Source organism: Phymastichus coffea, unplaced genomic scaffold, assembly GCF_024137745.1.
Source record: "Phymastichus coffea isolate CEN01 unplaced genomic scaffold, Cenicafe_Pcof_1.1 PCOF00015, whole genome shotgun sequence".
Lineage (NCBI taxonomy): Eukaryota > Metazoa > Arthropoda > Insecta > Hymenoptera > Eulophidae > Phymastichus > Phymastichus coffea.
The window spans coordinates 4,911,996-4,926,861 of record NW_026706826.1 but is presented as its reverse complement, the minus strand read 5'-3'; the positions used below and the strand labels follow the sequence as shown (position 1 = coordinate 4,926,861).

The 14,866-nt window shown below is 34.3% G+C and overlaps 1 protein-coding gene across 6 annotated transcripts in view; it reads right to left on the bottom strand.

Moving 5' to 3' along the window:
• The window catches only part of LOC131675031 (protein lingerer), a 796,131-nt gene that overhangs the window by 133,337 nt on the left and 647,928 nt on the right, over positions 1-14,866 (bottom strand). For all 6 annotated transcript variants that reach the window (XM_058953839.1, XM_058953842.1, XM_058953845.1 and 3 more), the window contains one exon: positions 13,015-13,131. In XM_058953839.1, the coding sequence (XP_058809822.1) occupies positions 13,015-13,131 (117 nt within the window). The remainder of the gene's footprint in view (positions 1-13,014; positions 13,132-14,866) is intronic.

The following is a 14,866-nucleotide window of genomic DNA, read 5'->3' as shown; positions in this document are numbered from 1 at the left end:
AAGACCGAAAAAAGCGCGCCAAGTTCGGCCAAACGTGAAGGTTTTGCTCACAGTTTTCTTCGCTTACAGGGGCGCCGTGTATCACGAGTTCTTGTTACAAGGGAGTACGGTCAATAAAGAGTATTACCTAGAAATTATGCACCGTTTGCGAAAATCAATACGAAAAAAATATGGATTTTGCATCATGATAATGATGCACCTACTCATTCATCGTTGCTTGTGTCGAACTTTTTAGCTAAAAACAAAACCACAATCATGTTTCAGGCACCATATTCACCGGATATGGCCCCCTGCCACTTCTTCCTGTTCCCAAAACTCAAGAATCTCATGAAAGAACGGAGGTTTGGAACGATTGAGGAGATAAGGAAAAAATTGCTGGAAGAACTCAAGGCTATGCCAGAAAGTGCTTACCAGATGCTTCGAGGATTGGAAAAAATCGTTGGTACAAGGGTATTATATTTGAGGGGGATCACTTTGAAGGGGACAATATAAATATTGATGAATAAATAAATATTTTTTCGTAAAAATAAAAATTCACCTTACTTTTTGAACACATCTCGTATAATCCGCAAATGTAACAGAACTTGTCAGAATCATTCTTATAACATTCATGAGAAAGTATAAAAATTGATTTAGATAACTTGAAAACAATAAGCAATGATAAAAAACTTCTTATGGAAAAAAGTAAATATCCAGACAAAAATTGATTAGATTAAGAAAAACTAAGAATAAAAAGAAACACATGACTATCCTGAAAAGGACTGTCAAAAGAGAGGGCACTCAAAATGTCAACCGAGAATAAAGAAAACTCCCGGCTATCCTGAAAAAGACTGCCGAAAATATTACATTCAATTGTTAATCGAAATGTTGAGTCTCTTAATTATCCTGAAAAGGACTGCCGAGTATATTGCACTCGTTTACCAGTGGAAATGTTGAAACTAGCCACTACTTCAATGATTCGATTGACAGTTGTAGTGCTGAAATCTCCAAGTACACTAAAACAGGCGAATGAGAGAAAGTATTGCTCATGTCATGAAAAATTGGATTTGCTTGTGTGTTCGGGTTATGGAGGTGGTATCGAGGGGTTATTCAGGGGTATACGGAAGGTATTATCAGGGGATATGCAAGTAGATCAGGGGGTACTCAGGGGATATTTGAGTGGAATTAATCAGGCGGCATGAGCAAATGACATACTTGGATTCTAGGATTCAATAATTATACATTTAACTTTTTCTTATTTCAGAATGATTTGACCTTTAAATGGTCTTAAACTTCATGTGATAGAGGTCAATCCAGCTCGAATTCGTACTGTGTGATCCAAAACACCTTAATATATTTTTTTTTCATATTTTTCTTGAAGGTTTTTCAAAATTAACGTTGATTTGACCCTTCCATTTCTTTAATTAACCTTTACACAGAGGATCACACCGATGATGGTTAAATTCCTTGATTCAAAAAATATAAACCTAATTTTTTCAGATTTTTTGAAAAAAATGACCTTGAACTTGATGTGATAGACATCAAACGACCTTGGATGATCAGCGACCCGATAACCTATATATATCCTTACAATGTCACCTACTACAAGGTCTGGTGATCGGTTTAGATAAAACAATGACCTGTTCCATGTTGAGATACCATTAAAATACTTAACTCCAATTGACGATATCTCGATGAAAACAAAGATGTTCTAAATCTGAAAAATGTATTTTGTATGGTAAAAGTTGTATTTTTAGATGGTATAAACCGTTTAAAAAAAATTTTCTCGTGATGTAGTAAAAGTTCAAATATAGCCAAAAAACATTTTTTTTGCACTTTTAGGTTGAGACATCTCAAAATTGAGATGTGATAGAGCAATTTTAAGGTCACATTCGTGTTCAGCGCATCCAATTTTTGTAGGATACATTAATGGTAATCTTGGAGTAAAAAAGTCTTTCATTTTGCAGAACTGTATTATTTGATATCCTAAACGAATAAATCACGATTTTGGACTCAACAAAATCATCTATTTCTATGTAAAATATGTAAGATTGAGGCTTTTGACACAATCAAGAATAAGACCTTCGTCTTGTTTATGGAAATTATTTCGTAATCGATGGAAATGATTTCGTAATTATAAGCTTTTTTGAATAAGATTATTTGTAGATAAATTTTGTGATAGACTACGTAATTGTAAATTTGTTTGAAAAGTCATTTCATATGAATTAGAGATGGTTGCACTCGCGCTGAAGGAGTTTTTGGAGAGCTATAACTTTATTGCGGAATTACTCGCACCATAATTTACTGATCGGAGCGAAGATGTGCACATCAACACTCAATGAAGGTACAGAGTGAACTATATTTAATTTAATAATGATAATAATAAGAAAAGCATATTAACAGGTTACATGTGTATTCTGGCTTCCTCATAAACCATATCATTTCAACTTTATTTGCTTGACTTTTTAATTTATAACGAGAGATCGATTTGGCAAGTATAGTACTGCTAGTATATACAATAAATATGTTGTCAAGTGTACGAATGGTCGTGGCTCAAGTGATGGAGAGCTGGTCTGTGGATCCATAGGATTAATTCTCGATGCGTCCGTTCATTTTTGAAAAATAGTTAAGATGAAACCCCATAATAACTTTTACTAAGTGTTAATGTTTCATGTAATTTAAATACCGGTATATATTGTTTACGAAGAAAATTTAATTCAAAATAATAATTCAATATGGGTTAATATTAAAATATCCAATAGCTGTGTGATTTGTTATATTTTTACGTAAAATTATAAATTCTTTCCAATTTTTCATGCACAGATTCTTATTATCATGACATCTACAGGATGTCTGAGAAGTTCTGGGACAACATGATAACTCGGCGGGAAAAATGTTTCATACATAACTGATAGGATTTTTGCCTGGCTATTGAATGGTGACTTTGAATTTGACCTTTAAGATCAAATGAAGGTCAAGTTTAGTTTTTTAAACATAAACCTTCATTGTGTATTGCTAGAATAAAAAGCAGGAAAAATTCCCTCTCTAACAGTCTAAGATATATGGAAAAGCAAACATGATTCGAAGGCCATTTGAAACTTAACTGTCCTTGACATACAAGAATTCTCGAAACAGCATTATGGTATGACTGTATTGTGTTTTCAGAAAAAATTTTAATTTGATCTTGGGCTTTACCTTCAAAGTCATTTGATGGTAAAATTGAGTTTTTTCAATGGAATCTCGTCTTTTTAACCTCGGAGAGAAAAAGAGTAAGTTATATGATGTTCGGATAAGTCTGCATTTCTTCCAATTCAACCTTACATTGTAGTCAAGGTTAAATATCGCTAAGGCAGAATATCTTGATGAATAATGATAAAGCACTACTTTGTGAATACCCGAAAAAATTAGCTAGGTTTGCCTCCATTTTTTCTCAGGTTTTGGTTAGACAATTAGAATTTAGAAACCGCCAATACATCTATAACAACTACTCACAAGCTCTGAACAAACAAACAAATTTTCTGTTAGCACAGAGATCATATTGGATCCGTCATTTTGTAAAATGAGAAACTAACTTAACAGTTGCATTTATATAACTGCTAAAACATGAGTAACTGTACCAGCTTAAAAATGTTTATTATCGTATATATCGCTTATTTCCTCGTTCTATCTGAGGAAATCATTTCCTAGTACTTCCCTTGTCAAAATCACTGTTCGTTATCAATGTTAACGTTATTGTAATCTGATCCCTTTAAAGATGGCTTTAAATAAAAAGTTACTCGCTGCAAATATTTTGCAGTAGATTTTTCCAGCAATTAGTTTTCAACGTGATCTTGTTGTTCTTGAATTATTAGTGAACTATGCCATTGGCTGAAGTCATTACCTTACCAGCCCTACTTTAGCCCTATTGAAACATTACACAGGCCGACAAAATTTAAAAAATGGAAAAACCCAGAAACCAGACAGTACGTTCCCAAACGTTTTTGGTGCGCTGAAACCGAATCTGAGCTCAGAATTGCTCCATCACCCTAGGTTTTCGAGAAATCTTAACCTCAAAGTTCAAAAAATACGATTTTTCACTATATTTCGCGTAGTATTACGTCGTAAGCCAATTTTATTTAAAAAAACGAGTAATGCCATCTCAAATTACTACTCTTACTCTTCAAAACCCTTTTTTCAGATTTAAAAAATCTTTTTTTTCCATCGAGATATCGTAGATTGAATTTGAGTGATTTACCGATTTCGTTACAGCACGAAATAGTGGCATATTTCCGAATAAGGAGTTATAGTGTTATTATATGTTTTTTGGGTCACTGAATCCAAATTTAACGTCAGAATGACTCTATAATCTCAATTCCCTTAACCCTAGAGCCTTCAACCTGCAAAGCTATAACCCCCGGCCCTATCGAGGGTTCAAGAAATTCGGGTTAAAGAAATTGGTGGACGGGGAATACCGCTGGGTCAATGGAACAATGATAGACGTCATTTCTGCGGTAAAAGAAGGTAGAAGAATTTGTGTCTGTGATAGGAAAATTCATATCCAACTTACGTATACAAGTACAATTTACGTTTACATACAAGTGTCTATAACTTGCGAAATCGATCAGCTAGGATTTTTAATCTTACATTTTTCTGGTCTACTAACGATGAAGAAAGTATCTACGTTAGCAGATATCGGATTCACTTAGGGTCTACATTTCCTTAGTTGAGGATAACCGTGTATGACATTGCTCAAAAACTACAAATTTTTGTGCTTCGTTCTTCATCCGTGTTAGGGATCGTGTTTGAGCGTCAGGATAATGGATAAGTCACTGGAATTGAATTTTTGGTATTATTTCTCGTACAACACTGCGTGCAGTACTTTCATTGATTTTTATTATAACTTCATTTTTCAGAAATTTTATCATTACCCCATTCCGGTATTAGAATAAGTTTATAATATTATTCGTGTTTTAACACTGCTCGAAAACTCCAAGTTTTTGTGTTCTACTCTTCATGCGTGTTAGAGATCGTGTTTGAGCGGCAGGCTAACGGAGAAGTCACTGGAATTAAATACTTTCTATTATTTCTCATATAACACTGCGTGCAGTACTTTTACTGATCTTTATTATTACTTTGTCTTCTAGAAATTTAATTATATTTACCCATTTCGTTATTAGAATAAGTTTATAATATTACTCGTGATTTCCAATTAACTTATAAGTTATTGAAGATGTCGGCATGTAGAATTCCATGCAAAGGAAAAATCGATTCCTTTTGTAATATCTGCGGTAAATTTGAGGTAGCTCGACTTCGTCGATCAATCACTGATATCATTAAAGATCAGTTTGAAGAATGTTACGAGACACCTATGAAGAATTTAGACAAACCATGGATTCCTAAATATATTTGTGAAGACTGTCGCCGAAGTTTGAAAAACTGGAATAAAACTAAAACCGAACTTGTTCTCCAACCAACAATATGGCGTGAACCTAAAAATCACCATGATGACTGTTACTTTTGTAAATGTGATACTTTAGGTTTTAATCATAATAACAAAGCTTCTCTCCTTTATCCGAACGTTTCTAGTGTAACAGCAGCTTAGTATGGAAAAATAGAAAGAAAGAAAAATTCTGATTCTGAGCCAAAAAAACTTCAACCAATAGAAGTTCCGGTAACAGACAAAAGAAGCAGTAGTGATGAAGAAGATTTTTCTGACTCAGAAAAGCCCAAACTTTTCGACCAAAATTCTTTGGATGATCTGATCCGTGATTTGAATCTTCCGAAAGATTCTTCAGAACTCTTAGCTTCAAGACTAAAAGAAAGAAATCTTTTATTACCTGAGACAAAAGTTTCTATTGACAGGAAGAGAGATATTAAATTTCGGCCATATTTTACTTGCGTGGGTAACCTTGTTTACTGCAACGATATAAAACATCTCATCAGTTTATATGGAGTGCAAGGAGGTTATAATCCAGAGAACTGGCAACTCTTCATGGATGCATCTGTACAAAGTCTCAAGGCAGTACTTCTGCACAATGAGAATGAGTATGCAGCTATTCGCATTGCTCATTCCACTGTGATGAAAGAGTCTCACGATAACTTTCGATTCCTTCTTGAGAAAATCAATTACAATGAACACAAATGGCTCGTTTGTGGCGATTTCAAGATGATCAATATATTAGTTGGCTTCCAATCTGGAAATACGAAGTACCCCTGTTTTTTGTGTCTCTGGGACAGTCGTGCACGAGAAGAACATTGGGTTCGGAAAGAAAGACGAATCGGAATGGTTGTTGGATCACACAATGTCGTCCATGAGAACCTTGTTGATACTAAACATATCTTGTTAACTCCACTCCATATAAAACTGGGCTTGATGAAGCAATTCGTCAAGGCACTAGATAAGGAAGGCAAATGTTACAAGTATCTTCAGGGCAAATTTCCTAAATTGTCTGAAGCGAAAATTAAGGAAGGCATATTTGTAGGGCCAGACATTCGAGCACTTATGAATGATGATGAATTCCTCTTGACAATGACGACTAATGAGAGAAATGCTTGGATAAGTTTCAAAAGTGTCACCGAGAATTTTCTCGGAAACCACCGGGACCCTAAATATAAAACTATTGTGTCGACAATGCTAGAGAATTTTCAAAAATTAGGGTGTTTGATAAGCCTGAAAATACACTTTTTGTTTTCACATTTGGAATACTTTCCGGACAATGTTGGGGCGTTCAGTGAAGAAATGGGTGAAAGATTTCATCAAGATTTCAGAAACAAAGAGGAACATTATCAAGGTAGATGGAATGAGAGCATGATGGCTGAGTATTGCTGGGCTCTACACCGACACGATACATTGACAGATCATCATAGACGCAAATCTCTTAAACGTTCATTTCAAGATAAGCGACAGCGATTTCATAAAAAAAAAGAAGTGAAAAACTGTAGGGTTGCAGATATTCAGAAGCAACACTCACAAACAGAATAAATGTGATTTAAAACGCGTAATTGAAAACTGCGTAGAATACAAGGCTTGGATATTGAAGGGATTGAAATGTAGAGACATACGGTTATATGATAGCAGCTTGAAGTGCTGATTGAGGAAATTCTGGCAAAGGAGTCTGAGGTTGCAGACTTGCAGGGCTCGGAGGCTGAATATAATTTGGAGGCTTGAGGTATTCTGCGTAGCGAATTTTGGTATGAGGGTTGGGGGTTATAGCGTAGCGGTAATAGGGCTCGAGGGTTGAGGAAATTGGGGTGTGAGGGTCGGGGGTTATAGCTTCGCAGGTTAAAGGCTCGAGGGTTGAGGAAATTGGGGTATGAGGGTCGGGGGTTATACGGCAGCAGGTTAAAGGGCTCAAGGATTAAGGAAATTGAGGTGTGAGGGTCGGGGGTTATACCGCAGCAGGTTAAAGGACTCTAGGGTTAAGGGAATTGAGATTATAGAGTCATTCTGACGTTAAATTTGGATTCAGTGACCCAAAAAACATATAATTACACTATAACTCCTTATTCGGAAATTCGCCACTATTTCGTGCTGTAACGAAATCGCTAAATCACTCAAATTCAATCTACGATATCTCGATGGAAAAAAAAGATTTTTTAAATCTGAAAAAAGGGTTTTGAAAGGTAAGAGTAGTACTTAGAGATAGCATTACTCGTTTTTTAAAATAAAATTGGCTTACGACGTAATACTACGCGAAATATAGTGAAAAATCGTGTTTTTTGAACTTTTAGGTTAGGATTTCTCAAAAACCTAGGATGATGGAGCAATTCTGCAGTCAAATTCGGTTTCAGCGCACCAAAAACCTTTGGGAACGTACTGTCTGGTTTCTGGTTTTTTTTTCTTGTCGGCTTGTGTTATTTATCAAGATATTCTGCCTTAGCGATATTTGACCTGGACCACAATGCAAGGTTGAATTGGAGAAAATGAAAAATTATCCAAACATCGAAAAACTTAATTTTTTTTCTCCGAGATCAAAGGGAAATCTCATTGAAAAAATTCAATTTAACCTTCAAATGACCTGAATAGCAAGCTAAAGGTTAAAGATCACCATTGAATTGCCAAGAAAAAATCTGATCACTTTTGTATGACACATTTTTTCCGAAAACACAATCCAATCAACCCATAATACTGTTTCGAGAATTCTAGGATGCCAAGAATAATTCAATTTTTATCCCCCCCCCCCCTTCTTGTATTTTATACGGTTGGAAAAGAAATTTTTTCCGCTTTTTATTTCTGCAATAAAAATGAGGATTTCCATTTAAAAAAGTGAATTTGACTTTCAAATAACTTTGAAGTTTAAGCCCAATATCAAATTCAAGGTCACCATTCAATAACCAGGGAAAAAACCTATCAGTTTTGTATGAAACATTTTTTCCAAAAATGTGTTTCCACTGATTTATCGTGCTGTACCGTAAACTGTTTCGGATTTCCTGTATAATTTTGTAATTGTAGAGTTAGTGCTGTGCATTTATTTTATATTATTGTACAGTTGTACGTTTAAATTATTTTAATTTTATGTTCAGTTCTGTTTTCAATATTATTTTTAATATACATTACGATTACAGTAATCGTTGTACTAAATTCTGTGCAATAAATTCTCTATTTTTTCTGTGAAATGAACAAATATTAAAAATAGCTTTCTATAAACCTCATCTCGTTCAATAAAAAAATTAACCAACAGTTTTTATAAAAGTTAATTTTTTTAATTTTTCAGTACGGCATTTATCTGTGCTCGAAGTCGCTCAGCTAATGACTATGGTCAGTGGAGGATACCGTGATTAGGAAGCCGCTGATAGGCTGGCTGTTAGTTCCTCGGTTTGATCTCGTACATACAATCGTTATTTGAAAACTGATAGATACAAACACTAAGCTAAACAAGGTTGAAGTCGTGTAACGACTCGTCGAGACAACTGGGCAAACATCTAATATGATCGTCAGAACCTTTCGTTCCTACAAACGTTATCGCTCAAGACTTTTTAAACCGACGACGGCTGCGAAACATTTTCAGACAAACGTTTTTGTTCTATAATCAGCTTTGTGAGGCTAAACTATGATTTAGAAACTCTGCCTCTGTACCAATGTTAAGCCTCGTATATCGTAGATTTTGCCATGTGTAAACTAGACAAAATATGAATTGAAACGCAAGACAATGGAGTAAGGTGCTGTTCTCTGACAAATTTTGATTTTGTCTCTATAGGAACGACAGGAGATCCCAAGTTGAGCATTGTCAAGGAAAGCGTTTTTTACGAAACTTTACTCGTCCTATAACTATTTAAAATGGAGAACCGGTAAATGTTTGGAATGGAATTTTCGCGCGTTTCACGGACTTCTTTAATTATTATACGCTATAATCAAAATACCAGGCGCTACAGTGACCAGATTTTAAAGTCCCTTGTGTTGTCCTATTGACGTAATGGGAGAGGGTTCATTTTCATACAAGACAATGTTCACTCTCATACAGCGAACATTACTTATCAGTATTTCTAGAGACATAACATTACGTTCTCAATCTCATTAAGTACGTCTGGGATATCATGATTCATCGACTGCGTCAAAATTACTCAAATCTCTACAATTTATCTGTACTAGAGTAAGCCTTTAATGACATTTGGCGAAGAATTCCCCAGTCAATGATTCGAAATTAAATTTCGAATATGTTTGAAAATTTGCAAGCAGTTTTTCAGAGTAAAGGTGTCAATACTAGATATTAACTCACATATCCTCACGCATGATCATACCCACCCATCCTTGCATACTCGTACACACATACACACATATACAAACAAATATATATAAACAAATAAAAAAATAAATATATACTTTATATATATAAATATATAAAGTATATATAAACAAATTCCGCTATACTGTTTCTAAGCCTGCGGCAATCTATGTCTGTAAGGATAATTACTACGATACAAGAGAGTTATCGTTAGGAATCGGTTTCGTAAGGGCGGGCAATAGACAGCTGGCTATATGCAGCTACTATTATTCTCCTAATGCATCAGAATTTATCTGTACTAATGAAGGAGTTGAGAAAATGGAATCGCCCGGTCATAATGGCAAGCAAATTCAACGTGAAAATAAGAACGTGGATAAGGAAGCCTCAAAATCACAGAAGTAATTTATTAGAATAAATTATGGTAACACTTAATCTGACAACAGTGAATAATTGGGAGCGCAAACTTTCAAGAGAGGCGACTCCAGTTCTGTCCTGGACCTGATATTCGCGTAATCGACAGCGATGACAACCATCTCATCGTGGAAAATATTCGAAGAGGAATCACTTAGCGACCACCGACATATATCGTTGAATATCGTAAAAAACGAACACACAAGAAAGAAATACCTGACGAGAGGGGGTTTGTGCCTCTCAAAAATGGACCAGGAAACTTTTGTATTAAAAATCAGGAGAGCAGTTGACCTAGAAGGTCTGACAGTAAAAGAAGCAACAGAAACTCTTATACAGATCCTAACGAAAGCTTGAATGCTTCGATTCCTCGCAAACCTTTGATGCCCCATAAGAAATCAGCTTACTCGTGGAATGAGTAACTGGCTAAATTAAGAAGGAAAAGTGTAATAAACGTCGCAGAATACATCAACGAGTGAGGAAAATAAACCGACCGCATGTGGTAGGGGTACAGAAGACATACAAACAAGCCAGAAAAATTTTGTCGATAACAAATAAGTTGAGTAAATATAAAAACTGGAAGATCTCATAGAGTCGATCTATTGATACCTTTGGGGTCTACCTCATAAAATAGTAATGGGTAAGCTCTGTAAAATATGAACGACAAGCGCACCAGAAAATAAAGCGAACCTACGAAGAATCATGAAAATTCTTTTTCCAAAAGCGGATCCTCGGTTTTACTTCTCAAAAGGAATAAGGAGCCCGTCAAGAGAACCCTTTACATTCTAAAAGCTTAAAACTGCAATGAGCAGACTAAGCACCGAGAAAAGCTAGTTCTGAATGGTATCTTTAATAAGGTTTCGCAACTAATTATACAAAAGAATCCACAGTGACTACTGAGATTTTCAATATATGCTTAGCCGCAAGAGTGTTCTAGGCTAAATGAAAAAGACATAAGTTGGTTCTGATTCGAAAAGGTAAAGTATGATAATCTATGTAGATAGTCTATGTATGAGCATTGATAGACCTATCGTCATATAGACAACTGAGTATGGTGGATTCGACAGGAAAGCTCTTTGTAACACTGATTTGAATAAAATGGATTACACAGAAAAAATTTTAAGTACCAAAAACTAGACAAATACCAAACACTAGACTACCTATATGTTTTCAAGGTCGATGATTTCAAAACTCATCAACGTCATGATCAAGGTCATTTCAAGATCAAATCCGCAGAATCAAAATTATCTTGAAATAATGGGTCTATAGGTTTTCTGAATAGCTAGTTTCGTATTTGGGATCGATTTGACTATTAGATAAGTTTTAAATTCATTTTAATGTCTCCCAGAGAAATAGACAAATTTAACTGGATTCGTGCTCACAAAAGCTATGACAAGGGATAATGTATATTTTCATACGTTAACAAAGGCACGTAAAGACAAAGTAAAAACACAGAATACAAAGAGTCATAACGGCAACGAAAAAAATAAATATTACATATGCAAAATGTATCATAGTAATGTGTAATCAAGCAGTAAATAGGATTTGTACCTTTAGAAATTATAACTTAATTATATTTAACGAAGAGTATTGTAACATGAAGGTAATCTTAGACAGAATCAAGTACTACTAGGTTAACAATTTGGATTAATGAAATATCTTTGCTTTTTATGTGAATGGAATAGTAGAGATTCGAAAAACATTATGTAAATAGTGTCTGGCTTCCGAGAACATCGGACCCTTGAACCTCGGTATAAGAAGATAATAAAGGAATCACTCGTTGATCCATCAAAAATTCTTATACTTCCTCTGCACATTCAATTGGAACTTATGAAACAATTGGTAAAATTTTTAAGCAAAGATGGATGATGTCATAAATATATCCATAATTAGTTTTGATAATAAATGATGATAGTTTTCTTAAAAAAATAAATAAAAAAGAGTAAATATCAAGGTTGTATTTCAAGGAAAAAAATATGAGCGGAAAAAAATATGGACCCAGCAAGAAGAATACCGACGAAGACGAGCACAGCTAACCGAAGAAGAGAAGATGGTACATACGAACGGATGCAAGGCCTTTTCAAAAAGAATGGGATGCGTCGAAGGATGGACGATGGACATAAATCTTCATATCTAAGGTCAAGGAATGGGTACTCCGAGATCACGGTACCATGTATTAAGGACTGACGTAGGGACTCAGCGACCATAGACGTTTTGAAGTATATCTAGACGAAAGAGGGCATAAATTCAATAGTAATTGCTGCTTTTCTGGAGAAGAATAGGATGAGATAGAGTACACAAAGTTTGAGTGCTCCGCACACAAATGTGAAAGAAAAAAGATGAAAGTAAAATTAGGATCGACTCGGCTATCGAAAGATAACTTCGTAGCTATCATCCTGACGATGTAGGTGAGATGGAACCTCATAGCTAGTTTCGTTAGTGAATCAATCTAGATCGAAGAAGAAAAAGAGAGAAAGAAATGAAAAGCAGAGACTGGAGCGAATTTAAGACTAATAGGCTAAGAAATACAGCATTTGAAACGGGATCCTTCGGAATCATAATAAACCCCACCGAACTAATATTAAGGAGTGCCGGTGGGTGTTCGTAGAAAGGAAAAGTTCACAAAAGAAAGGGTGTTAGTGGATAAGAATTGCCACACATCCCACGAAAATACACCTCGTAGGGTTATTATAGGGTCCACTGCATGCAAAGTGCTCTTGCTACTTTCGCTAATCTAATATCTAATAATAATATATAATAAAAAATCCCATCATAATCGTATTGTAGGAAAGTATGTTTATTATTTCAAAATTTATCTGGCATAATCATAGAGAAGCTTAAACACTACTAACAATATACAAATTATAGCAATTAAAACGATTTTTAGTAATAATATCACTAATACTTATGTAAATAATGTACTCACTGGATAGATTGCTGGAGTTCCATATTGGAAACCACTAGCAGGCATTATGCCACCACCATAGAAATACGCGTATCCTGGCGGTATGGGATTTATCAACGGTTGTTGATGTTGGGTAGTCTGAAAGATAATACATCAAGTATATTAACCAAATTTGATATATAATATATGTCGTAAAATATATGCTTCACAAACACAATCATATATGCACGCGCATACATAAATATAGACATTCACGCGTGCAACATACGTTAAAAAAAGTAAAAGAAAGAGTCTTCAAGACAATGTATGAAATAGAACCACATGCGAGAAGAAATAAGAAATACGCTTTTCTAAAAATGGCAAGAGGAATGGAACACGTATTTGTGACGGACGATGGACTAGCACATTGATACGTAGAGTAATGGAATAAGTTACCAGAGAGAATGATGCGATGAAATACCACTTGACGCAAATACTCAGTAACCATAAGTGATTTGGTATATTTCTAGTAGATATCTAATTCAAACAGCTTATGTAACAACTGCTAACTATATAAAGAAAATGACATGGATTACTAACGAAGAACGACATAATAGCGACTACGTTTATATCTTAGAAAAAAAATAGGATAAGATGACAACCTAAATTAGAAATCTAACTAAGACCAAAAGAATAAAGAGAGAAATAAAAAGAAAAGACTACATGAAATACAAGACTGACAATCCAAACAATACAGCATCCGGAGAAGAATCTTTTGAAATCCAATAGGTCTCACCAAAAAATACCGAAAAAGAGAAAAAGTCCGGTGGACGTTAGAGATCGTAAGAACATCTGAGTCTACTATTTGCTAAAGAAAAAAAAGACTTTTAGTCAGCGAGAATTCAATATGAGATGTTATTGAGATCACACCCCATATGGCCATTATACTTGCAATTGTCTTCACATGCCCATCAATAATGCTTACAATGACTTCTTAAGTATCTTCTTTATCCTCAACACTTCCAAATATCTAAAAAGGTATACATATCTACTAGTAGAGACGTCTCCCCTCCCCACGATCATCATTTAATTGGATTCAATAATCTTTGTAATAAGAACAACAATAAAAAGTAATAAAAGAAACTATAACAAACAGAGAAAATTAAAATTAAAAAAAATGATAATAATAAATACAAACGATTTGGTTTGTTTTTACAGTATAACTTTCGTTATCTATCAATTTTTATTTATTTCATAAACATACTACTCCTCTAACAAATCTTTTGACACTAACGTTTATGAATTATCTGACATGATTGTGTTCTAAATCTGATATCAAAACTAAATTTCACGGATTAAACTATATCAGAAACATTGTGGATACTATCAGAATAAAACATGGGTTTATTTTTTGCTTAGGATTTTGGCTTCCGTAGAATTTTGAAATTATAAATATCGCATAAATGTATCGATTTTGCAAAACATAAATGATATTAAAAATAAAATGAAGTTAAGTTTTTCAGAATAAAGCCTTTTTAATCGTCATCTGATTAGCTGATAGGTAGGTAACTGTTATGTGACAGTATGTACATATATACATATATTAGACAATTTAACGTAGCAGTTAACATCCATAAAATTACATTGTTCCTTAGCAGTCTAAAGTTTTTCAAAAAATACGTGAAAAATGGCACACGCTATTTTATTTGTGAAAATTTGGTAATTAACATTCATTGATCCGGTCATAGAAATTGCTAGGATTTTCAAGAGCCTATCTATAAAGAACTAACATATACAAGGTTTATTAGGTTATATTCATAATGTACTCAAAAATATATTCTTTTTTAAGTAACAGTGTATACTAAAAAAAATTACAATAAACAACTGTAACATC